We start from the raw sequence: 26766 nt of genomic DNA, 5'->3' as shown, positions 1-26766 counted from the left end.
GATCCGCGAACTGCTAACAATAAGCTAAATATTCATTACCTAGGTATGGCCATTATTATTGCTGTCATTTTAAAACTGAGGCTCGGGAAGATTAAGTAACTTGCTCAAGGTATTAGCACTAAGTAGTGAAGCAGAGATGAAAACTCAGGGCTTTCTTACTCCAATCTTTTACACTTAAGCACTGGTGCAATGCTGGCTTGTGACTTTATCAAAGAAACCATAAATTACATGGTAAAAAGTTGACCCTTGAATATCTATGTGCAAAAAAAAAAAAAAAAGAATGTACCCTTACTTCATATCATACATGAAAATTAATTCAAAATGAATGAGAATTAAATGTAAGAGCTAAAAACTATTTTGAAAACCTTAAGAGTAAATCTTCATGACCTTGGGTTTAATGTTTTCTTAACATAATCTAACACCGAAAACAAACAGTAAAAGAAAAAATCGATAAATTAGACTACATCAAAATTAAAAACTTTTGTGTTGCAAATGATACCACAGAAAATGAAAAAGACAACCTACAGAAAATACAGTTGATCCTTGAATACCATGGGGTTCGAATTTCAAGGATGCACATGCAGATTTTCTTCCACTTCTACCACCCTGAAATAGCAAAACCAATCCCTCTTCTTCCTCCTCCTCTGCCTCCTCAATGTGAAGACAAAAAGGATGAAGACCTTTACAATGATCCACTTCTACTTAATGAAGAGTAATATATTTTCTCCTCCTTATGATTTTCTTAGTAACACTTTCTTTAGCTTACATTATAGGAATACAGTATATGATACATACAACACATTAAATTATGTATTAATTGACTGTTAATGTTATTGATAAGGTTTTTGGTTAACAGTAGGCTACTGGTTAAGATTTTGGGAGTCAAAAGCTACATGCAGATTTTTGACTGTGGGGAGTTGGTGCTCCAACTCCTGCATTGTTCATGGGTCGTCTGTATTTGCAAATCATCTAACAAGGAACTTATATTCAGAATAAAGAACTCTTGGCCAGGCGCAGTGGCTCACACCTGTAATCCTAGCCCTTTGGGAGGCTGAGGTGGGCAGATCATCTGAGGTCAAAAGTTTGAGACCAGCCTGGCCAACATGGTGAAACCCTGCCTCTACTAAAAATACAAAAAATTAGCCAGGCATGGTGGCACATGCCTGTAGTCCCAGCTACTCAGGAGGCTGAGACACGAGAATCGCTTGAACCTGGGAGGCAGAGGTTGCAGGCTGGAACACAGTGGTGCAATCGTGGCTCACTGCAACCTCTCAGCTCAATGCAACCTCCGCCTTCTGGGTTCAAATGATTCTGGTGCCTCAACCTCCCAAGCAGCTGGGATTGCAGGCATATTCCACCATGCCCGGCTAATTTTGTATTTTTAGTAGAGACGGGGCTTCACCATGTTGGTCAGTCTGGTCTCAAACTCCTGGCCTCAAGTGGTCTGCCCACCTCAGCATCCTGAAGTGCTGGGATTACGAGTGTGAGTTACCATACCCAGCCCATTTTTCCAGTTCTTAGAAATTTATCAGCGACACGGGATTGCTAGAAACAAAGATATGCGCCTGGCCTCATATTCCTAGTTTTATAAAACAAGTCATGGCCGGCTCATGCCTGTAATCCCAGCACTTTGGGAGGCTGAGGCAGGCAGATCACAAGATCAGGAGCTCCAGACCAACTTGGCCAACATGGTAAAACCCCATCTCTACTAAAAATACAAAAATTAGCCAGGTATGGCGCTTGTGCCTGTAGTCCCAGCTACCGAGGAGGCTGAGGCAGGAGAACTGCTTAAACCCAGGGCAGAGGTTACAGTAAACTGAGATTGCTCCACGGCACTCCAACCTGGGCGACACAGTGAGACTCTGTCTCAAAAAAAAAAAAAAAGAACTCTTACAACTCTATAATGAAAAAATGACCCAAACAAATGAGCAAAGAATGCAAACAGACATTTTTCGAAATTAGATATACAAATGAATAATCAGCATATAAAAAGATAATCAACATCATTAAGTCAGAGAAATATAAATCAAAACCATGAGATACCACTTCACATCCACCAGGATGGCTATACTAAGACAATAATGAGGTTGGTGAGAATGTAAAGATGGAAATTTCTTTGATTACTGATGGGAATATAAAATGATGCAGTTCACTTTGGAAAACAATTTGGCAGTCCCTCAAATTATTAAACAAAGAGTTATCACATGACTCCAGCAATTCCACTCCTATGTATTGCATATAACCGGGAGAAATGAAATCATGTCTATATGAAAACCAGTACATGAGTGTTCACAGCACTGTTATTTTATAATAGCCAAGAAATCAAAAAACAAAACAAAACAAAATAATGCTGGGCATGGGATCACACCTGTAATCCCAGCACTTTGGGAGGCTGAGGCGGGTGGATCTCCTGAGGTCAGGAGTTTGAGACCAGCCTGGCTAACATGGTGAAACACCGTCTCTACTAAAAATACAAAAACACGCTGGGCATGGTGATGGACGTCTGTAATCCCAGCTACTCAGGAGGCTGAGGCAGGAGAATCACTTGAACCCAGGAAGTGGAGGCTGTAGTAAGCGGAGATCATGCCACTGCACTCCAGCCTGGGTGACAAAAAAAAAAAAAAAAAAAAAAAACCCAGAAAACAAAAAGAACAACCCAATCCAAATGTTCTTCAACTGAAAATGGATAAACAAAATACAGAACAGACATACAATAAAATATTATTTGGCAATAAAAAGGAATGAAGTTCTGATACATGCTATCCAAACACACACACACTATGCTAAAAAGAAGCCAGCCACAAAGGACCACATATTATATAATTCCATTTATATAAAATATCTAGAAGAGGCAAATCCGTGCAGACAGATTAGTGGTTGTCAACGGCAAGGGGGCAGGTGTAGGAGTGATTGCTAGTAGATACTGGGTTTCTTTCTGGGATAATGAAAATGTTCTAAAATTGATCATGGTAATTGTTGCACTTTTTATATATACTAAAATCACTGAGTTGTACATTTTAGATGAATTTTGTGGCTTATGAATTGTTTCAGTAAAGATGTTAAAATGTTAACAACAACAAAAAAAGTTTGCCCAGTGGTTGTGAGACCAAGAATCCTTATATTCCAGATGTCTTCCCTGTACTGTTTATACAGCACTAGTATATATGGCAAGAGTCACCTTCATCCACCTGAGGGGAAACCAAATTATAGCACATCCTTAATGAAAACCATCTGGCCAGTATGAGGCAGGCCTCTGTTATTTTTGGAATGCAGTAATGCAATGTGCTTGAGCCTTAACTTGCTGGAGAGGCGCAAGCAGCCCACGGCTGTCTGGAGTTCACGACAACAGCCCTCCTGTCAGCTGAGTGGGCAGGAAAAGGGCCTAAAACTACAAAGTAGAAAGCACAGGTCAGAAAATTTCCTTGTGGCAAAACGTATGCACAACACTGGGCAGTCAAAGCTTTCTTCACTCTGGAATTCCTCCCCATTTCCCACCCCTGAAATAGAGTCTGTTATTCTAGGTCAAACATACTTTAAATATAGGTACATTATGAATCAGCTAGAATTACATAATGATCGAGCAAGAAGGACCTTTAAAAGTATTGTCTAATGGAGCACTGACTCTGAAGTCCCTTATTAACTGTGTGACCATCAGCAAATCCACCTCTCTATATCTCAGTGTCTTCATCTGGAAAATGGGCATAATAATGGCAACTTGTTTCTTGAAATTGCTGCAAAGACTGAGTTAATCCATGTTAAAACGTCTAGAATAGTGCCTGGCACATTGTGAGTCCTAACGAATTTTTTACTTTTTTTTTTTTTTTTTTTTTTTTTTTTTTTTGAGACAGAGTTTCGCTTTTGTTGCCCAGGCTGGAGTACAGTGGCAGGATCTTGACTCACTGCAACCTCTGCCTCCCAGATTCAAGCGATTTTCCTGCCTTAACTTCCCAAGTAGCAGGGATTACAGGCACCCACCACCACGCCTGGTTAATTTTTTGTATTTTTAGAAGAGATGAGGTTTTACCATGTTGGCCAGGCTGGTCTCGAACTCCTGACCTCAGGTAATCCACCCACCTCAGCCTCCCAAAGTGGCAGGATTACAGGCATCAGCCACCGAGCCCAGCCACAATTCTTACAATTATAAACTGGTCAATCCCATTATTTTTATGGAGGAAGACACTAAGGCTCAGCATGCTAAAGTGACCTGCACTTGGCAGTAACAGGGCTGTTTACCAGGCTTCAGGTCTCTTTGACTCCTGAACCAGTGTTTTGGAGCATTAATGTGTAGCCCTCCATGCAAGATACTCCTTGACTAACTTTTAGGTCTTGAAAGACAAATAACAAATACAGTGCTTAGCAGTATGTCTCACACAGTGTAGGCGTCTGTAACATTTTTAATTCACTCTCTTTTCATCCCAAGTTTAATCTTCTAACATCTGAAGAAAGGTACTGACACTAAATCCCAGAATGTCCAAGAGGTAAGATGGCACCAGATTGTAAAAGAAAACAGACAAACTTTTTTTTTTTTAATTTTTCATTGAAGGAGGATAGAGTACCTGAATATGCTTAGCATCTAAAGGAAGAGACTTCTTTCTCTTTCTGCATTCTAGAAATGTAGACCTTAAATGCTATTATCAGGGCTTGACAATGTTTCTAACTTTCAGTGATTAATACACCAATCAATTTGAAATTCAAGAGGCAAAAGCAGCACACAAAATAATTATATGTGGTATTTAATGAAATAGAGACAGATACAAAGATGTAACCCGAAAACTTTCTATGCTACACTAAAACCACAGTAAGCTTTTAAACAATTTCATCATTTATCTTTCTCTCATAGATGCATGCATGCATGTACACACATGTAAATACAAAATCACATCACAGTATTTAAACCAGCCTATGAGGCCCTGAAATATCTGGCCTCACGCACACCCCTGCATCTTTGTTAGAGCCTCAGTCTTCTCAGCTCTCAGCCAGATGAGTCCTCTTTCCTTTCCTCAAACTCACAGGTCTCTCTTCTGCTTTGGGGCCTTCACACTGGCATTCCCTGTGCCTGGAGAGTTCTTCTTTACTCCCTCTAACTACACCTCTGCCTTGGCCTCTCCACCTGTTAACAGCCTGATTTACCCTTCAGACCCTGCTTACATTTTTTTCTCAAAGAAGCCTTCCCTAACAACCCTACTAGCCTCTTTGCCCTCCCTCCTTCCCAGTCACACACCATGGAACATGCTTCTAACCACTTAGCCAATAAATATCTTTCTTCCCCACCAGACTGTAGGCTCAAGAAGGGCATGGGCTTTGTTCAACATTGCTTCCCCTGTGCCTAGCACAGTGCCCAACACATAGTAGACGCTAAATGAAATTAACAACATCTCCGAGGGACTCAAAAGATCAAGTGATAAACTGATTTCCTGACTTCACTGAAATTTTACACAAGGCATCCCATATCAAGCTGTCAGCATGGCAAATGAACAAACCACACTGACAGAGGTATGGATTATGTACTACTTTTGGAGAAAAATTCAGAATGAACAAAAAGTTTATTATATGTATTTTAAAGTCACTATGTGCAAACCTTCAAGAAGAAAAAATTACTTTTAAAATAAGCTTCAGAAAAAGAAAAAGAAACTTGTTCCTAACACAACATGCTTATTTGAGAAGACCAAGGAGAAAAGTGAAAGGTGGAGGAAACAACAATGCATGCAATTCTCCTAGGCTATGACCATTGCTTTCCCAAGTAAATTTATCTCCTAAAGGAAGAGAATGTGCCGAACCATTCTAAGGTTTATCTGGAAAAGTACCCACTGGTGTGATGGGCTTCTATGAACAGTATGCCCACAAGGACAGGGCACGTAGGTTAAAGGAACAAGCAGCATCATGTAAAGACAGCTTTCTCTGGCAATGGCTCCAGTGCCCTCTTCTTTAGGGTTTCCACCCTAGCTCCACTCACAGCATATAACTTCTCTTACTTTGGGAAGAAAAAAGGAGAATCTTTTCCAACAGAACAGATAGGAATCACATGATCAAGATTCGAAAAGATCCCACCAGAGTTCTGCTTTATTGAAAGATACACGAGGACAGTCAGAAACAACAGCAAAAGCATTTCACTACCAGGAAATAGTTGCTGTATCAAGAGACTAAACTTACCACACAGAAAGGAGAAGGAAAAGATGGAAAAAAACAAATCCCCACAAAACAACACAAAAAGTCGCGGATGGGGAAGAATGGGAAAAAAAGAAGAGTGTTGTAGATGAAAGAAAAAAGGGTAAAAAGTAAAAGTGTGTAATGGAAGGGAGTGAAAGACCAGCAACTAAATTTTATTCAAGTATATGCAGCTGAGAGCTGAGGGAGACCTCAAAAGGAAAACTGCCCAGTCAAGCCTCCTCCCCTTAGGCTAGCAGTGTTGATAAGCCTCTGGCATTCACCAAACCGAAGGCTAGCTTTGAGTTATCCACATCTAATCGAATTATGGACATCACTGAAGGTCCTTGAAGCAAAAGGAAAAACCTCTTCTCATTTAGTCTCTACCAATGATTACAGAAAAAATAAACAGGAGAACTCACTGCTAATTATACTAGGCAAAGGGAAAAGATTCTGGGTACGCCTAAGAGGGGCACCTTTGGCTGTGCTGTGTGACCTCCTCGAAGTTACTATGCCAACTGATTCTCCCACACACAGCCATTCTTAAAACACTCGGTGTATTACCATACTACAACCTTTAAAACCTATCCCACAAAAAAGAAAGGAAAACGTCTCTCACCCACTCTAAGAGATACTGGGAACATTTCTGCTTTCAAACACACTGCCTTTAAAACTTTAAAAACCTAATCCATTTTCTATAAAAAGTTTACTTCCAAAAAAGTGGCTAGCACAGTTTCCAGCAAATACTAGGCTTTCATTAAATACTAGTTGCACACATAAAAAAAAAGATCGTTCTGAAAAATCTTCACAGCTGTAGAACAGTTATAACCTTCTCAAGATATGAAGCCTTTACCTCCACAAACTAGAAAAGGGGCGGGTAGCATTTTAAAGCCAATCTGTAAGGCAGGGCAAGACAGCTGCAAATATTTGCATTCATTTAACGGTAATTTCTGAGAGTGTAAAACAAAAGAAATGCTCGGCGAGAAAATAAAAAACCTTGTGCAGCCTTTGGAGCTTTGAAACTGTGGAGCTGCACTCTGACACCTTGGTGTGCACGCAGATGACTCTGAAGGTGACAAAGGGGAAGTGTTTGCACTGGAGACTTTGATAAAGGATCTTTCCCCTGGGGAATTCCAGGTTACTGCAGGGATTCTTTTGAAACCTTCCAACCTAGCTGCGAGTCAAGGGAGTCGGGTTCCTTCGCCAGAATGCAAGAGACTCCCAGAGGACCCCACAGCGGGGCGTCTGCGCCTTCCTCCAGCTGACATCGAGAGCACCATGCCTTTCGAGTCACCCCAAATCTCAGTCTCTCTAGCCTTCCTTGAAGTGAAAGGGCAGCCAATGCTCTCACCCAGCCCCAAGAGAGGGCCGTGTCGCCCAGCACGGTGACACGGTCCAGTGAGAGAACTGCTTTGAAAAATACTCCGGCTCCACGCTGGCCTCAGGAAGGGCCATGACCCCAAGCCCCAGGACGGATCCAGACACCGCCCTCCGGCCGCGCAGACAAAGGACAGGCCCCCCGCGCGCCCCCGGCCGGGCGCGGCCACTCACCGCTCAGATAGTTGGTCCATTTGTACAGCACCCCCTCCATGGCGCCCGCGGCCCCTCGGCCCACGCCCGCCGTCCCCCTCACTGCCCCAGGACCCAGGAGGCGAGGAGCACCGGCAGCAGGGCCATCGCCCGGCGCGGCCCAGACGCCCACTCCCGGCGCCCGGGCCCGGTGTGGGGACGCCCGGCCCGCCTCACATCCTCGGCCCGGGGGCGGGGTCACTGCGGCGGCCTCCGCGCGAGCAGCCCAGCCAGCCGGTGAGCCGACGCGGCGAAGCGGGACACGCTGTTCACAATGAGGCCAGGACCCGGGCCCTACGTGGGCCGGAGGGGGCGGCCGAAACCTCCGGAGTCCTACGAACGAGGCGCCACCGCGCTCTACCTGAACCCTCCACCCGCCGGGCCCGGGACGCGCTCGCGCATGCCCGGTGCGCCGCTCGCGCGCCCCTTCCCAAAATCCACTCCGGGATTTCGCGGCGGCGGGGCCGACTTTGCCGGAAAGGCCCGCAGGGAAATTGAGTCCTGGGACGCCCACTTGGGAGTAGGCGACGAGAGGAGGGAGGCCCCGGAGACACGTGTTGGGCACAGTACTGACTGTAAATGGTGCCCGACGTTTGGGGGGGGGGCGGGTGTCTACGTAACCTCTCACGATACTCCTTGGGCTCTAGTCCCTATTCTTGTTCCAGAGCTGCCTAATTGATCTCACGCACTTCAGGTAGCCAATAATAGGGCGTAAAGGAATAATTGGAATTTCAGGGTGGAGTACTATGAGGCCAGTGTAAACAGGTGTTGTCCAGACTCTAAGATCTCGGTACTGGAAGTGTCAGTCCACTTACCCGGAGCATTGACATCACCTAAGAACTTGTTAGAAATGCAGAATCTTGCACCCACTCCAGACCTCCAAAATCAAAATCTGCATTTTAAACAAGAACTCCAGGGGGATCCCTATGTACACAGAGTGCCAAAATGCACTGTGCTAAGGATATTTGACCAGGAAAAATGTTAACTACAGATTAAGTGGAAAGAGAAGGTGAGAAATGAGTAACACACACACACACACACACACACACACACACACACACACACACAGAGTACAATACGTTTAAAATCGCTTTAGGTATATGGCATAGAAGCATGCACCAAAATATTAAGAGAATTATTTGCAGCAGGTGGTGGTATCCGTGACGTTTCTTTTTCTTTAATGTAAGGTTGCCTGATTTAATAAATAAAAAAGCAAAACAATTATTAGTTATGTATCTGAAATTCAAACTTAATTCGACTCCCCAGTTTTATCTGGATATCCTACTTTGAGTGCTTTCCAATTTCTTCCAAATTGACTACAATGAACGTATTGCTTTAGAACTTAGGCGAAAAATGTAAAGTTAGAAAATGTAAACTAAAATGAGGCTGTGTAATTCGTAACCATGATTACCATTTCTTCTTCTGCACGTCGTAACTCATTATTTACCCTCTTAAGGGATAAATTATTAGCAGCCATAACATTACGTGGGGCCGTGGAATGAATCAGACCTGGTTAGAAGGCTGAGCTCATCTACTTCGGGCCCAAACAACCTTAAGCAGGACAGTTCTCTCCTGGTCTAAATTTATTTCTCTTTTTTAAGTGGAAAAAAAGAACCTGCCTTACTGATTGTACTGAGGTTCATGCAACAGGAACGCGCTTTGTGAACTATAAAGCACTATGTAAATCTTTACTGTTTATGAGCAATAGCAAAAGCCTAGGGTTGTAGCATATCGGAGGGCCGCTCTCCAACGGCGAGAGTAAACGAGTGTTTCCTGGAACTTCGACAGTGTCACGGCGCCCCCGGACTCCTCCTAACTCTCTCAGCGGGGCTCTTCACGGAGATAAATCGGCTGCAGGAGTTTCCGTTGGCTCTGCGCCCCGCCCCTCGCCCCAAATCCTTGCTGGTTAAATTCCGAAATCCGCCGGGCTCTAGGACGCACACGGGATGATCCGCCGCCTGGCTGGCTGCCCGGCTCCACCGGGCTGTAAATTCCATCGTTGCAGCGTCATTGGCTTGAGGGCTGCCTGAAGGACAGCAGGAAAGGCCAATGGGAGGCCGCGCTTCCCGGGCGGCTTCGCTATAAGAGCCTGTCAGGATTACATTTGGGCTTAACTCTTTAAAGGTGGGTTCGGGCCCCGTGAGAAAGTCGTTAGTAGTAAATGTGCCACGTCTTCTAACCAGGGGAACTCCTGAACTTGCCTCAGGCCGTTATCCCTAAGCCTTGAACTAAGCTCTTAAATTTATGACGTTGAGGGCCCTTTCGCTGCTTTTGTAGGGACTTCTTTCCTGCTTCGGCAACATGAGGCTTTTCTTGTGGAACGCGGTCTTGACGCTGTTCGTCACTTCTTTGATTGGGGCTCTGATCCCCGAACCAGAAGTGAAAATTGAAGTTCTCCAGAAACCATTCATCTGCCACCGCAAGACCAAAGGAGGGGATTTGATGTTGGTGCATTATGAAGGCTACTTGGAAAAGGACGGCTCCTTGTTCCACTCCACGTAAGTAATTATGCCCCGTAGGTAAAATAGTAATCAAGAATCCACCCATTTATGCCAGCTCTCCGGCAGGAAAGGTGGCTTGTACCTGGTTTTACCTCTTTTACAAACAGAAATATCTTATTTCTTTCTTTGGGGAAGGAAATTGTTTAAAGCCAGTTTTATATAGCGAGCGAGGCCTCGGAAGGTGTCATTGGAAACGTGGTCTAGAAAAGGCTGTTAATTTTTTTTTTTTTTTAAACACATTACGGAACTTTTATTGTTCATGTGATTTCTGTATAATTTTTTATTATAAAAATTAGAATTGGAATCTTTGAAACATTGCAGAAATATATACGTGTTTAATTGGGCAATAAGTAGAAAAAGCTCAAAAGAATTCTCGTATCTCAAACTCCATTTCTTAGGGAAAATAACTTGATTCCCTTTTTAACGTGGTGTAGGTGATGTTCACCTAAAACTTTTCATAGCGACTTCAAAAGCAAACTACCCAATCACTTATTTGCCTGTTGAAGGATATACTGATGCTGTTTCACTGACCTACTTAACTTTTGTTCTGACAGATGATATTTTGGTCAAGGCACAGGATCATGCTTTCAGTCATTTGCTTCTTTCTAGAAAGACTTCATTGATGAGGTGGGTGTGGTTGTGGAAGTTTAGGTGAAGGATTTTCAGATGGTTACACTATCGTTTCTGTTCTATAAACAAAGAAATTGCAACATGGAAATGGTTTACAAGCCTAATGATTTCCAATTAGGCATGGGTTCCATTCATTCCATTATGAAAGTATTTAGTGAGCATTTCCTTTATGTTAAGCCATATGCTTGGTGCTAGGGAGATTCAGAAATTTTGGCTTCTAATCATACGCATCTATCCATTCATCTGTCTATCTATCAAACTGTTACTGGATGGTCACAGGTCAGGCCGTGGAGACAAAAAGATGGCTAGGAGCCGGTTCTTGTCCTCTAACAGTACACCATCTGTAGGTGGGAGGAAGACAAGTAAATACTGCAGTGATAAAAAGTACAGAATATTCAAAGTGCTAGCAAAGCTAACTGGGCCTGGAAGTAGTTATGCTCCATGGGGTGAGGAAAGGGAAAGACTTCCCAGAGAATAATTGAAATGCGCATTGGCAGATGGGTGGAGGTTTCCAGGGGGAAAATAGGGGAGGAAGGATTTTGCAGGTAGAGGGAATGACTTGAATTAAAACAGTGAAGCTTCATAGCCCATCCTAGACCTAGTTTTCTAATAACTGCCTTTACTGGGCATTCAGACCTGATCTGTCTTGAGGGTTGGGAGAATGAATGGCACTCTTCTCTGAACTATTAGCCCTGGGAAAAAGTTCCAGAAAGATGGCTTGCCTTAGAATTTTCAACACCACTTTCTTCTTGTCAACTAGGTGAATGCCACAGGGGACATTAAATGATGTGATTTGCATTTTGATTTTCAGTTACAGTTTTATTTTTAGTATGATCTCTTTTAGACTGAGCCTGGTTTCTTTCAGATCTCTGAACCAAAAACCTGTTCTAACTTTGATGGTAGCCATGGAATATTATTTAGCAGTTTGCTGCTAAGTTCTAATATCTGATGAGGGGACTGTTATCATGCAGCCTCCATGTAAATGGTCAGAAGCTGCTAATTGTAAGCATCATGAAGAAATACCATCAAATGATCAGTCTGTAAGCATATTTGCCATCTCTAGAACCATAGTCTATGGGGTAAATTGTTTAGCCCTAAAAAGAAATGTGCTAAAATTGTAGTCAGTGATGAGTAATAGAATGTTTCCTCCTTCTTTTTTCTTTTCTAGCCTTCCCAAATTTTCCACAGTTGTCATTTTGTTACTTTGATCATTGGGCAAAATTACAGGAAAAAATGGCATTATCTAGATTTAGTAACCGTGGTACTCATGAAGCTTAGTACAGTGATTTCTTTTTCTCACCTACAAGATATCCTTGAATAGAGTATTTTTCTTATTGCACTGAAAGGCAACTAAGTAGGGATCAGGCATTACTCAGTCCTCAAGCCTCCCTGTAAGTAAGTAGTTAGGCAGGTCGCTTTTCCTGGGTTAGACGCTCTTTAGCTCATGAGCCAGGACATTCTATTTCCTTCCTCCCCAGTTGATACGGTTCAGCTGTGTCCCCACCCAACGCTCATCTTAAATTTTAGCTCCCATAATCCCCACCTGTTGTGGGAGGGGCCTGGTAGGAGGTAATTGAATCATGGGGGCAGGTTTTCCCCATGCTGTTCTTGTGATAGTAAGTCTTACAAGATCTGATGGTTTTCTAAAAGGCAGTTCCTCTGCACATTCATTCTTGTCTGCTACCATGTAAAATGTGCCTTTGCTCCTCCTTTGCCTTCCACCATGATTATGAGGCCTCCCCAGCCATGCGGAACTTCAAGTCCATTAAACCTCCTTTTCTTTACAAGTTACCCAGTCTTTAGTATTCTTCACAGCAAGATAAAAATGGACTAACACTCCTTGAGGGGCCACTCTTCCAGACTTTCCTATATAGCCCCATTGTAGACTCCTGAAGAGGGAACTGGGCTGGGATCTGAGTGGGGATTTAGAGATGAAAGCAGCCTTTTCTACCTGTTAGAGCCATCAGCAGGAAAGCCATAGCTAAGGAAAGTCTGTAGGCAGGATATAAGACACTGTGCTTCTGACTCTCCATATCTGTGTGTATATGGACCCACATGTGTTGGCAGTAAATTCTCCTTAGCCTTTCAATCTCCTTCCCAAACTCAGCCATTTTCCATTATTTTCTGCCTATTCTACAACCTAGTGGCCCGCTTGGGACAACATAACTTTGTGGTTAAGACCTTGAACTTTGGAGTTAGGTTTAAAGACTAGAACACTTAACCTGTGTTTCCTCATCTGTACAATGGGGTAATAATGGTACCTACATTATAGGCTTATTGTAAGGGTTAAGAGAAAAAAAAAATAGAATGATTCCTGATATACAACAAATGTTCAAACAGTTGTTAAGTGTTTTTATTATTTCCTCTGTCTTTCTCAAGCCCTGTCAAGTATGTGAAATTTGCATCAAGAAAGATGGGCAGCGAATTGAATTCCTATAAACTTGACTTGGAGGTGTGTGTATTTGTGCAAATCCAGAATAGCTGTTATTAATTTTTAAACTAATAAACTTAATCACTTATTGGTGGAAAAATGCACTAAAGAAATTTTTTTAGAGTTAATAAAGAGTTATAATGCGTTTTCTTTTTATCATAGTCATAAACATAACAATGGTCAGCCCATTTGGTTTACCCTGGGCATCCTGGAGGCTCTCAAAGGTTGGGACCAGGGCTTAAAAGGAATGTGTGTAGGAGAGAAGAGAAAGCTCATCATTCCTCCGGCCCTGGGATATGGAAAAGAAGGAAAAGGTAATAGCACTTCTATTCTTACGATAGCGCTAGAGTTGTTCTCCGGATTAGGAGACAGAAGTTAGAGTAGCTACAACTTTTTTTTTTTTTCCTACAAGTTAACAGGGGGCATGTATTCCTTTAGCAACTGTCTTGATTATCAGTTGAAATGGCCAGTTTAATGGCCAGGTGAGGTGGCTCGGGCCTGTAATCCCAGCATTTTAAGAGACCAAGACGGATGGATCTTCTGAGATCGGGAGTTTAAGACCAGCCTGACCAACATGGAGAAATTCCATCTCTACTAAAAATACAAAATTTGCCAGGCATGGTAGCGCCTGCCTGTAATCCCAGCTACTCGAAAGGCTGAGGCAGGAGAATCACCCGGGAGGTGGAAGTTGTGGTGAGCCGAGATTGAGCCATTGCACTCTAGCCTGGGTGACAGAGCAAGACTCCATCTCAAAAAGAAAAAAGAAAAAGAAAGAAATGGCCAGTTTAAGGCTGTAATATCTAAATGGGCAATGATGCTAACAATGAAAAAAGAACATGGAGGTCTGTTAATACTGTTCACCAATATGGTGGGTTGTTTTAATTGTGCTAAAATATGCAGAAAATTTTTCATTTGAACCATTTTTAAGTACACAATTCAGTGGCATTAAATACATCACATTATTGTGGAACCATCACCACTATCCATCTTCAGAACGTTCTCATCCTCCCAAACTGAAACTCACCAATTTATTTTAACAATGCAGAAAGTTCGTTCCCTTAACATAAGAGTTTGGACAAGCTGAACATTTGAAATACAGATTATTAAAGCATTTAATGCATTTCAGATGTGGATTGTATGAGTTGAACTTCACAAATATTAAATCTCCCACAGCAAACTCTTACTGGGAGTTCTTTTCATTCCCATTTTAAAATTCATTTATAAAGCTTTTAATAATGTATTTTAAAAAATCATAGAGTGACATGAAATGAATTTAATTTTTCGTGTGTCACAAAGCAGAGAAGCAAGCTGGCTACCTTGTCCAGACAGCTTTTGTACTAGTTTTTCAGGGCAGAGATATACACTGGTGTTCAAGTGAGAACCCCTGCAACTTTCCAAAGAGCTGCTTGGTGATATGTGTCAGGAGGCCAGGCATGGTGGCTCATGCCTGTAATCCCAGAACTTTGGGAGGCCAAGGAGGGTGGATCACCTGAGGTCAGGAATTCGAGACCAGTCTGGCTAACATGGTGAAACCTGACTCTACTAAAAATAGAAAATTTGCTGAATGTGGTGGTATATGCCTATAATCCCAGTTACTCAGGAGGCTGAGGCAGAAGAATTGCTTGAACCTGGGAGGCAGAGGTTGCAATGAGCCAAGATCATGCCACTGTACTCCAGCCTGGGTGACAGAGAGAGACTGCATCTCAAAAAAAAAAAAAAAAACTTTAAGATGTCTATATGCATTTATCCTGTAATTCCCTTATTAGAATCTAACCTAAGGGAATAATTTAAATATCGGGAAAAAGATTTGTGAACATCACCACATTGTTTCTAATAGCAAAATTTTGGAACTGTCCTAAGTAGTATAATGATAAGAATTTAGCTAAATAAAATATAGCCCAGTTGTTTTGGCTATATTTTATTGGCATTTCCCATGATTTTAAAAATTATATCCAAAAATTTTATATGTATAATATATAAAAATAGAAAATAAACCTATTGTATATATAATATGATAGTAAATATAGGAAAAAGTACATATACATAGAAAGTGAATCACAAGGAAATAAATAAGAATGTTAACAATAGACTGTGATACTGGGAATCACATTTATTTCTGGTTTTATCATCTGAGTATCTGCTCTACAATAAGCGTGTATTACTTATGTAATGAAGAAAAAAATGTTTAAGTAGTCATCAGAACCAGACAGACAACCACTCTGATATAGTGTAAATATAGACTTCATAGCATCCTGAAGTCTAAGGTTAACTATTGACAAAGTGAGGGGTCAGGATTCCCAGCCCGTTTCCTGAGAAGGAAAATAGGATGCCATATGGGAAGTATTATATATTCCAAAATGGAACTAGCTATACAAATCTTGTTCGTAGGATAAGATTTACTAACCAAATTCAATTCTTATTTTAGTTATAATCCTCATTAGAGGCCAGGTGTAGTGGCTCACACCTGTAATCCCAGCACTTTGGGAGACAGGCAGGTGGATCACGAGGTCAGGAGATGGAGACCATCCTGACCAATATGGTGAAACCCTGTCTCTAGTAAAAATACAAAAAAAGGCCAGGTGCGGTGGCTCAAGCCTGTAATCCCAGCACTTTGGGAGGCCGAGTTGGGTGGATCACGAGGTCAAGAGATCGAGACCATCCTGGTCAACATGGTGAAACCCCGTCTCTACTAAAAATACAAAAAATTAGCTGGGCATGGTGGCCTGTGCCTGTAATCTCAGCTACTCAGGAGGCTGAGGCAGGAGAATTGCTTGAACCCAGGAGACGGAGGTTGCGGTGAGCCGAGATCGCACCATTGCACTCCAGCCTGGGTAACAAGAGCGAAACGCTGTCTCAAAAAAAAAAAAAAAAAAAAAAAAAAAAAGAAATAGGTAAAATACAAAAAAATTAGTTGGGCATGGTGGCACACACCTGTAGTCCCAGCCACTCGGGAGGCTGAGGCAGGAGAATTGCTTGAACCCGAGAGGTGGAGGTTGCAGTGAGCTGAGATCACACTGCTGCACTCTAGGCTGGTGGCAGAGTGAAACTCCATCTCAAAAAAAAAAAAAAAAAAAAAAAATCCTGTAGAGAAGAAAACCAAGTATCTAGAAAATTTTTTCTGATGCTGAGAATTTTTTCATTGTATCTTTATTGTCTCACCTTTAATATTTATATACAGTAGCCCCCCTTACCTGTGGTTTCACTTTCTACAGTTTTAGTTACCTGTGGTCAACTGTAGTCTGAAAGTATTAAGGTATTTTGAGAATGAGAGATAGATCACATTCATATAACTTTTATTATGATATGTTATAATTATTCTATTTTATTTTTAGTCTCTTACTGTGCCTATTTTATAAATTAAACTTTATCTCAGATATGCATGTATAGGAAAAAGCATTGTTTATATAGGATTTGGTACTATACATGGTTTCAGGCATCCAATAGGTTCTTGGGAGATACCCAAGCGGGGGACTACTCTACATTGTATTAGTCTGTTACTCTTTTTCATACTATATTTAACTCAAATTTACTTCACAATAAGTAAAGATCTAAATTTGAGTCACCTCCTCAAACTGAATGCCATGAAACTAATTCTTCTAATCTGTATTTAACACTAATTTTGTAGTCTTTTAGTACATGCTTGCATGCCTCTTTTGGAAAGATACAAGTTTTATCAACAACCTAGTGCATGTCGCATCTCTGTCTAGATCTGGAATGGTAAGCATCAATACACTTTGTAAGTCTTCTCTTTGAAACTCATGAATGTTCTTTCATGGAAATATGTGGGATGGGGGGAGGATGACTAAGAAATACTTAACATGTTTACCCAGACCTGTATATTAAATATAGTTATTTAAAAAACAAGTATAAAAAAAATTGTCCATAGTCTACAGATGGGTGTTTTTGTTTGTTTGTTTTAGGTTCCTGGGACTTTGACAAAGCCCTTTTCACTTTTAAAGATTTTTAATCTCCCTTCTCAGAAATTAATTTTAATTTCTCCCCTCCCTTGAAATGTCTTCAACATATATATAATGTTCTATGTCAGAGGTAGTGTTACCTAATTTTTTGAAATTGTTAAACCTTCCTGCATTATTTTTAAAGCCTGTAAGAAAATTATACCTCAGTAACATGATTTGAGAGTTTACTATTTGTCAAGCTTAATGCTAAGTATTTTGCAAGGATTTTTCTCCCTTTATCCTTCCAACAGACTCTTGAGGTAGGACATTTATTGTCTGCATTTTACAGATGAGAAAATTGAGGCTTAGAGATGGGCAAATGTAAACTTCAGTCCCAGACAGTATGACACCAGAGCTCACTCAATTATGTGGGTAGAAATGGTTTCCAGTGGTAGAAATGGCAATACTACATGAATTTCTAGCTCAGGATTTTCTGACTGAAAAGTTACTTTACTACTTGTAATATACTTAACTCTAAATTTTATAAAACCCTTTAAGTCCTTCTTGACATATAATATGTAATATATTAATTATAATAGAAATTCAATACCCGAGCCATTAGATATATCTCTGTGTATGTGTATGTGTTGCATGTGTGTATACGTATAGTTATATTTTAATTGCTAAGCCAAAGATAGAATGCTTTTGGTCTGCTAGTTTATATTATTTCTTCCTTTATTTTATTTGAGTAAAATATAATATACGTAATTTTCATCATATATGACAATCTTAAGAAGGCTCTTTAATGCAGTTAAAAAAATGCTGTGTCCATTACCATAAATTTTCCATTATTAAAACTTTGGATCATTTAAAACTATCTGCCTTTTCTCCTCATGTCAGGTAAAATTCCCCCAGAAAGTACACTGATATTTAATATTGATCTCCTGGAGATTCGAAATGGACCAAGATCCCATGAATCATTCCAAGAAATGGATCTTAACGATGACTGGAAACTTTCTAAAGATGAGGTGACCTTTCCTTCTTCCTACTCCCCTTTCTACTTTCTTTTGTGTTGTTGTTTGGGTTTTTTTTTTTTTGGTGTGTTTATTTGTTTCTGTTTTGTAACTCACTTTTAAAATAAATATACATATTTAAAATTGTATTTAGGTAACATAGTTTTCTTAAAATAGTGATGCTTTGAAATTGGATTTTTTCATAGTAAATTATTGTTTTGGAGAGAAATATATTAAGACTTAAAAAGCGCACCATTCAATCTTTTGCCTTCTTCTTCCCAATGCTTAGGGTCCACTGTATCTTATCCTTACCCTTGGGTCTTTGAAAGAAACATTTTGCCAAGGCAGTTTCTATCTGTAGTTACTGTATAAGAAGCTAGCTGTCCTGAGAAATATCTCATGTGGAGATAGACTGGCTGTTAAATACCTCTTGTAGTACTTTCCTAGTAATTAACAGCAAGCAACTTACATGCTCAGTTTTGTTCAGGTTGCCCCAGAGAAAGGAGACTCCAGCCTGGGTTTTCAACAGCAGGGGACCTCCACCTCCATCAAAGTCTGAACCTTTGGGTAAAGAAAAAGGAAGAAGAGATTTCTCCTTCTAATCAGGCTTTCACAGCCATCGCTACACATATCTGACTTAGTCTGGATACTCTGAGGAAAGAAGTGGAGGTAGATATTTATCCCTATGTTTTTTATCTACTCACACTCCATTCTGTCCTGGCTGGTCAGATATCCAGTCCCTTTCTATACTTTGATCAATTTCATTCTACTGTCCAGGAAATGATTAAGTCTTGGATAAGCCAAATTGCTATGAACCAGGGGGTCATGATCCACAGCCACTAAATTTATAACACCTCATAGTGTTACCAGTCGTATGCCTTTTTCTTCCATCCAAGATAAATTTTAATTCCCTTTTATTAAATAATTTTGAATATATAACACAGTCATATGGTTTAAAACAAAAAGGTATTTTATTATGTTTTTATTTTAATTTTTTTTCCTGAGACAGTCTTGTTCTGTTGCCCAGGCTGGAGTGCAGTGGCGCAATCTCGGCTCACTGCAACCTTTGCTTCCTGGGTTCAAGCAATTACTCTGCCTCAGCCTCCCAAGTAGCTGCACCATCATGCTGGCTAATTTTTGTATTTTTAAAAGAGATGAGGTTTCACCATGTTGGCCAGGCTGGTCTCGAATTGTGATCCGCCTGCCTTGGCCTCCCAAAGTGCTGGGATTACAGGTGTGAACCACCACACCTGGCAAAAAGGTATTTATTTAAAAGTCTTGGCTGGGCAAGGTGGCTAACACTTGTAATATTAGCATTTTGGAAGGCTTAGGTGGGAGGACTGCTTGAGGCAAAGGTTAATGCAGTTAGCTGAGATCCCACCACTGCACTCCAGCCTGGGTGACAGAGCTAGACTCTATCTCAAAAAAAAAAAAAAAAAAAAAAAAAGAAGAAGAAGAAGAGGAAGAAGAAGATAAAATGAAAATGGAAAATTGTAGTCTAGGTACTTATCAGACCTGACTTTCTGAGACTGGAAGGTTGTGACTGGACTCAGTCAGTGTGGCATGATCATAACCAAACCCAGAAGGCCCACTACCTGCAGACATTTATTCAAGTCAAAGATGTCACTATTTAATCTAGTTTTAAAAGAAGTGTCTATGGGGTACAGTGGCTCATGCTTCTAATTTCAGCACTTTGGGAGGCTAAGTAGGGTGGATTGCTTGAGCCCAGGAGTTCAAGACCAGCCTGGACAACATGGTGAAACCCCATCTCTACAAAAAATATAAAAGTTATTCAGATGTGGTAGTGCATGCCTATAGTCCCAGACACCTGGGAGGCTGAGGTGGAAGGACTGCTTGAGCCTGGGAGGCAGAGGTTGCAATGGGCCGAGATAATGCCACTGCACTCCAACCTGGGTGACAGAGCAAGATTCTGCCTAAAAAAAAAAGAAGAGAAACGTCTGTAATCTAGATTCAGATTAAGAACAAGTAGTATGCTCTCATTGGGTATTTTCCAGTAATTTAAGCCTTATGTAAGAATTATGTACATGACATAAGCTTTATCTTTGCCTTTGAGCAATATATATATACACATATACAGAGAGTGAGAGAAAGCAGTATATATATATAATATATATAATGTGTGTGTGTGTGTATGTATGTGTGTGTGTATATACAAATATATCTCTCTATATACATATACGTATATATGTATATATGTGTGTGTCTGTGTATATATATATATATAGAGAGAGAGAGAGAGAGAGAGAGAGATTGACTCACTCTGTTGCCCAGGCTGGAGTGGCAGCAGCATAATCTCGATTCAGCACAACGTCTGCCTCCCCAGTTCAAGCTGTTCAACTGCCTCAGCCTCCTGAGTAGCTGGGATTGCAGGAACACGCCACCATGCCTGGCTAACTTTTTTCCCTATTTTAGTGGAGATGGGGTTTCATTATGTTGGCTAGGCTGGTCTCAAACTCCTGACCTCACGTGATCTTCCACCTTGACTTCCAAAAAGCTGGGATAATAGGCCTGAGCCACCACACTCAGCCGTGCCCTTGAGCAATATTTTGTGTCTCCACTGTAGCAGTTTAGCAACAGTTTTTTTAAGGGAAAAAATGTCTTGTAACTTTTTAACTGTGATTAGAACTATGTTATAAAATGGTTGTTTAGAAGTTAGCATATTTAGTTAAATGAACTACTAGTCCATGTCTGTGATACTGATTGGCTTGGCTCAGTGTGGGTATCTTATAAATCCGAGTTATTAATGAGATCTGTTATTTTGTAGGTTAAAGCATATTTAAAGAAGGAGTTTGAAAAACATGGTGCGGTGGTGAATGAAAGTCATCATGATGTTTTGGTGGAAGATATTTTTGATAAAGAAGATGAAGACAAAGATGGTTTTATATCTGCCAGAGAATTTACATATAAACATGATGAGTTATAGAGATACATCTACCCATTTAATATAGCATTAATCTTTAAAGAGAGGGCAGTCATCTTTAAAGAACGTTTTATTTTTTAACAATGTTCTTTCTTGCTTTGCTTTTTCATTTTTATCTATTTTTTCTGACCCCTATGTAAAGAATCCCTTAGGGTTTCTAACTATCCATTTCTTTCTGGTAAGTTATTGGGAAGAAAAATCTAATTTGTCTTTGAATAGAAGACATCTGCATTATTTTTCACTTTCACAGATAGGAAGCTTTGTTTTACTTCTTACTTGTAAATTTAAAATATTGCAACTGGGAGTATACCAGGACATGAGACAAGGTTATAGCACAAATTAGCACTCTATATTTCTGCTTTCCTCTATTTTCTCCAAGTTAGAGGTCAACATTTGAAAAGCCTTTTGCAATAGCCCAAGGCTTGCTATTTTCATGTTATAATGAAATAATTTGTCTGTAACAACTGGCTCTGAGTCTCTCCTTGAGGACCAGAGGAAAATGGTTGTTGGACTTGACTTGTTAATGGCTAGTAAGCCTTTTTTACTAAGGAGATGTGCAATGCCAAAGTTAGAAACAAGGTTAATAACTTATATAAATACGTATGCATTGAAACATTCCACCTAGGACTTAAGCAGGTGAAGTTTGGCTCCTAGTGACTGGTGGCCTATTATGATACATAGGACAAATCATTTATGTGTGACTTTCTTTGTGATAAAATGCATCAATACGTTATAAATGAGGTAGAAAGTTACATTTATATTCAATGTTTACTTCTTAAGGCTAGCAGATTATCCTTCCTGGTTCTTTAATGGGTAGTCTATAGTATGTTATACTACAGTAACATTGTATCACAAGATAAATTAGTAAACTAGTCTATATTTTCCCATTTTAGTCTCATCAAAAACTCAAGTGGGCTGGGCGTGGCAGATCATGCCTGTAATCCCAGCACTTTGGAAGGCCAAGGAGGGTGGATCACTTGAGGTCAGGAATTTGAGACCCACCTGGCCAACTCTGTGAAACCCCATCTCTACTAAAAATATAAAAATTAGCCAGGCATGGTGGTGCACACCTGCAGTCTCAGCTACTACTTAAGAGGCTAAGAAGACAGCACCCACAAGGCAGAGGTTGCAGTGAGCTCAGATCATGCCACTGCACTCCAGTAAGGGTGTCAGAGGAAGACTCCATCTAAAAAAAAAAAAAAAAAAAAAAAGGGAAGGGGATCTACAGCAGCTACTATTGAATACCTATCCTGGGTTTAAAAAAAAGAAAGAAGGCCGGGCGCGGTGGCTCAAGCCTGTAATCCCAGCACTTTGGGAGGCGGAGGCGGGTGGATCACAAGGTCAAGAGATCGAGACTGTCCTGGTCAACATGGTGAAACCCCGTCTCTACTAAAAATACAAAAAAAATTAGCTAGGCATGGTGGCACGTGCCTGTAATCCCAGCTACTCAGGAGGCTGAGGCAGGAGAATTGCCTGAACCCAGGAGGCGGAGGTTGCGGTGAGCCGAGATCGTGCCATTGCACTCCAGCCTGGGCAACAAGAGCGAAACTCCATCTCAAAAAAAATAAAAATAAAAATAAAAAAAGAAAGAAAAAATTATAATTTTATTTTAAATTGGCTTTTATCTTTAATTCTTTTTTAAAAAAGGTATCAAATCTTCATTTTCTAAGAATGGCCTTTTATAGTATATAAAATTATATTAAGGGCATTATTATCTTTGATTTTCATGACTCTGAGGTCATTAAACAAGCTGGTGGAGCTTATTATGCATAATTTATAAATGAGGAAATTATCATTCAAAAAGATAGATTGTTATGCCCAGGGTCAGCACTAACCTGTAGAACCAGTATTCAGTCCCCAAGTTCAGCGTCTTCTACTGCCCTCTACTAATACAAAAGTGAAAATTTTCCTTGGGCTTAATTCTGTCTTCAGTTTGCTGTTCTGTTGTTTATCTTTGAGTCTTCATTCTCTGAAAATGGTTTTCTGCCTGTTTCTGGCTCATTAGATTTCTCAGTATGATATAGAAATGGCTCCAGTTTTGTAGCATAATCTTGTAGTTAGCTCTGAATTGCCTCAAAAACCCTGAACAATAGAATAGAGGTTCATGGTGTGTTTTACTTCTTTTATTTCTATTTATCCTCGTTTGTTGTTTTAAAGGAGTTATGAACAAGTATTACATCATAGGTAGACCATTTTCACTGATTATATATTGACATTTTCCTCACTAAAACATAAAGTTCTTAGGAAGACTATACTGTAACACCGTTCTCCAACAAAATCAGCCGTATGTTGAAAACTATTAAGTCATTGCTAATGTTTCAAGCAAGCCCTCATACAGAGAGCCTTATGCTCTATGGTGGGAGGAGGGAAAGTCGTTTGTCCTATGATGCTACTCTGTGTTAACATTACTGATGCTATCTATAGTAGGGCAAAAAAAGTAAAAAGAGTTTTGATTATTCAGGCAGCATTTTTTTTTCTTTTCTTTTTGAAAAGAAGACTGTTCTCAAAAAGACTCTTTTTGAGAAAGAGTCTCGCTCACCGCAACCTCCGCCTCCCGGGTTAAGCAATTCTCCTGCCTCAGCCTCCTGAGTAGCTGGGACTACAGGAGCGCGCCACCATGCCCAGCTAATTTTTGTATTTTTAGTAGAGATGGGGTTTCACCATGTTGGCCAGGATGGTCTTGATCTCTTGACCTCATGATCCACCCTCCTTAGCCTCGCAAAGTGCTGGTATTACAGGCCTCAGGAAGCATTTTTAAAAACCTGTGAATTTGTATCAATTCTCATCTAAATATTTGGACACAAGTATAAAATGAAAACATAAGCACAAGTTATGGTTGTTTTTCAGTTATCTGCTTTTTTTTTTTTTTTTTTTTTTGGTTTTGCTGTACCTTTGCACCCTTCCATTAGTGCGAATAATCAGACGTGAAAGGTGACTTTACATGTACGGTCATACCTTGCTTAACGATGGAGATGCACTCTGAGAAATGTCTTATTAGGTGATTTCATCATTGTGGGAATATCATAGAGTGTACTTACACACACCTAGATGGTATAGCCTGCTACACACCTAAGGATATGTATACAGCCTATTGCTTCTAGGCTACAGCATGTTGCTGTTCTGAATCTTGTAGGCAATTGTAACACAATGGCAAGTGTTTGTGTATCCAAACATAGAAAACATACCATAAAAATATATATAAAAGATTTTGTAAAACATGGTACACCTGGTTGGGTGCAGTGGCTTACGCCTGTAATCCTAGCACTTTGGCAGGCTGAGGCAGGTGGATCGCTTGAGCCCAATAGTTCAAGACCAGCCTGGGCAACATGGCGAAATCCCATCTCTACTAAAAATACGAAAACTGAGATTGGAGGATCACCTGAGCCTGGGATGTCAAGGCTGCAGTAAGCCTTGATCACACCACTGCACTCCAGCCTGGGTGACACTGACACCCTATCTCAAAAAAAAAAAAAAAAAATTAAATGGTACACCTGTATGGGGCACTTATTAATGGAACTTACAGGACTAGAAGTTGCTCTGGATGAGTCAGTGGTGACTGAATATAAAGGCTTAGGACATTACTATACACTACTGTAGACTTTATAAACACTGTTCACTTAGGCTATAAGAAATTTATAAAAAATATTTTTCTTCTGGCTGGGCATAGTGGCTTATGCCTGTAATCCCAGCCCTATGGGAGGCCGAGATGGATGGACCAGCCAGGCAAACATGGTTAAACCCCATCTCTACTAAAAATACAAAAATTTGCCGGGTATGGTGGCACATGCCTGTAGTCCCAGCTACCTGAGAGGCTGAGGCAGGAGAATTTCTTGAACCCAGGAGGCAGAGGTTGCGGCGAGGCAAGATTGCACCACTGCACTCCAGCTGGGCGACAGAGCAAGACTCTGTCTCAAAAAATTTTTTTTCTATAATTTTTATAGAAATAATAAAAAAACTAATCTTAGTTTACTGTAAATTTTCTACTTTAGAAACTTTTTGATTTAAAAACAATTTTTGGACTCTTCTAGTAATAACGCAGCTTAAAACACAAACACATTGTACAGCTATACAAAAATATATCCATAAGATTTTATCTATTTAAATTTTGAATTTTTAAACTTTTTGGTCAAAAACAAAGACAAACACACTAGCCTAGGCCTATGCAGGGTCAGGATCAAGACATTCCTATCAGGTGACAGGAATTTTTCAACTCCATTATAATCTATGGGGCCACCAACATGTATATGGTATGATGACCAAACCATCATTATGTGGTGCTGTGGCTATATAATTTGCATCAATACTGCTCAATGTGCCGTATTTAAATGTACATGACTATATTGTGATATTCTTTGCAAAATAAAGTTTATTTGGGAAATACTGATTTTGCGAAAAATTCTTCAAACACGAATTTCCTCAGCAGTTTTATTGATTTTCTTAACTGTTATTCTAAATTTTATACCAAAAGTGAATAATATAGACAGGTAGTGGAAGGGGAGGGGTATAGCGACACTTTGAGTGTGCTTCTGATCATCTGCTCTGTATAGGTATATTTGGAAGAAAAGCTGTGGTTTGATTTCAGTTGTTTTGAAATACGTGTTAAGCTTTAAGCATTTAGCATGATACTTAATAGTTAATTCTTAGCACTGGAGAAAGTGTTTTTGGTTTTTTGAGGGGGAGGAGGGAGGATGACGGTTATTATCACTGTTGTTTTGGTTTGGGGTTTTATTGTGTGTAGCAGGTGGACACGATGATTTATGCCCACTGCGTAAATCACTGCTATAAAATACCATGTGTGATTAAACAAAATGCGGTGTTACCATGAAAATCACAAGAAACAATGATTCAGATCAAGCATCTAGCCATTTGGATCTTTCCTTGTGGGAATGAATTTGTAGTTTTTATTTCATTAATGATGTGAGATATTGCTTATATTTCTTACTTTTTTTTTTTTTGTTTTTTGAGATGGGAGTTTTGCTCTTGTTGCCCAGGCTGGAGTGCAATGGCACAATCTCTGCTCGCCACACCTCTGCCTCCCGGGTTTTAGTGATTCTCCTGCCTCAGCCTCCTCAGTAGCTGGGATTAAAGACATGCGCCACCTCGCCTGGCTAATTTTGTATTTTTCTTTTTAGTAGAGATAGGGTTTCTCCATGTTGGTCAGGCTGGTCTTGAACTCCCGACCTCAGGCAATCCACCTGTCTTGGTCTCCCAAAGTGCTGGGATTACAGGCATGAGCCACCATGCTTTCATTTCTAACACTATGTAGAGGTCAGCATGCTATCTCTCTCCATTGAATTGAGTATATATGAGTGATTTCCCAGTGTTATTTGGAAATTGCAAAAGGAGAAAAAGGAATTTGGTGACATGTTACAGGTAAAAAAATATTCTCTCCATTTTTTATTAAAAAGGCAAATTAGAGGCTGGGCGTGGTGGCTCATGCCTGTACTCCCAGCACTTTGGGAGGCTGAGGTGGGCAGATCACTTGAGGTCAGATGTTCCAGATCAACCTGGTCAACACGGTGAAACTCCATCTCTACTAAAAATGCAAAAATTAGCCAGGCATGGTGGTGGATGCCTGTAATCCCAGCTACTAAGGAGACTGAAGCAGGAGAATCGCTTGAATCTGGGAGGCAGAGGTTGC

At 40.5% G+C, this 26766-nt stretch overlaps 2 protein-coding genes across 10 annotated transcripts in view; one reads left to right on the top strand and one right to left on the bottom strand.

Moving 5' to 3' along the window:
- The window catches only part of PLEKHA8 (pleckstrin homology domain containing A8), a 108442-nt gene extending 89702 nt beyond the window's left edge, over nucleotides 1-18740 (bottom strand). For 6 of the 8 annotated variants that reach the window (XM_074379881.1, XM_039472552.2, XM_074379879.1 and 3 more), the window contains exon 1: nucleotides 7696-7824. In XM_074379881.1, the coding sequence (XP_074235982.1) occupies nucleotides 7696-7735 (40 nt within the window). In that variant the 5' untranslated portion in view covers nucleotides 7736-7824. Of the gene's footprint in view, nucleotides 1-7695; nucleotides 8058-18653 lie in introns of those variants that run through there. The other 2 variants (XM_074379880.1, XM_003935175.4) reach the window with 2 other exon arrangements.
- On the top strand, nucleotides 9817-25509 carry FKBP14 (FKBP prolyl isomerase 14). Of its 2 annotated transcripts, none has more exons than XM_074379890.1 (4): nucleotides 9817-10211; nucleotides 13438-13589; nucleotides 18072-18199; nucleotides 18662-20955. In XM_074379890.1, exons 1-4 carry the CDS (start codon nucleotides 10015-10017, stop codon nucleotides 18818-18820), a joined length of 636 nt encoding a protein of 211 aa, XP_074235991.1. In that variant the 5' UTR covers nucleotides 9817-10014; the 3' UTR covers nucleotides 18821-20955. The 2 variants fall into 2 exon arrangements, with proteins under 2 accessions (XP_074235991.1, XP_003935223.1); XM_003935174.4 differs by lacking the exon at nucleotides 18662-20955 and adding an exon at nucleotides 20970-25509 and having other exon boundaries at nucleotides 9820-10211.
- Nucleotides 25510-26766: the final 1257 nt, after the last annotated feature.

This window comes from Saimiri boliviensis, chromosome 10 (assembly GCF_048565385.1).
Source record: "Saimiri boliviensis isolate mSaiBol1 chromosome 10, mSaiBol1.pri, whole genome shotgun sequence".
NCBI lineage: Eukaryota > Metazoa > Chordata > Mammalia > Primates > Cebidae > Saimiri > Saimiri boliviensis.
This window is presented reverse-complemented; position numbering and strand designations above follow the sequence as displayed.

Excerpts from the sequence above, each read along its gene's own strand:
- FKBP14 (XM_003935174.4), top strand. The coding sequence starts at position 10,015 with ATGAGGCTTTTCTTGTGGAACGCGGTCTTGACGCTGTTCGTCACTTCT. Across the intron at positions 10,212-13,437 it reads GGCTCCTTGTTCCACTCCAC|TCATAAACATAACAATGGTC; the intron begins GTAAGTAATTAT and ends TTTTTATCATAG. Across the intron at positions 18,200-20,969 it reads GGAAACTTTCTAAAGATGAG|GTTAAAGCATATTTAAAGAA; the intron begins GTGACCTTTCCT and ends GTTATTTTGTAG.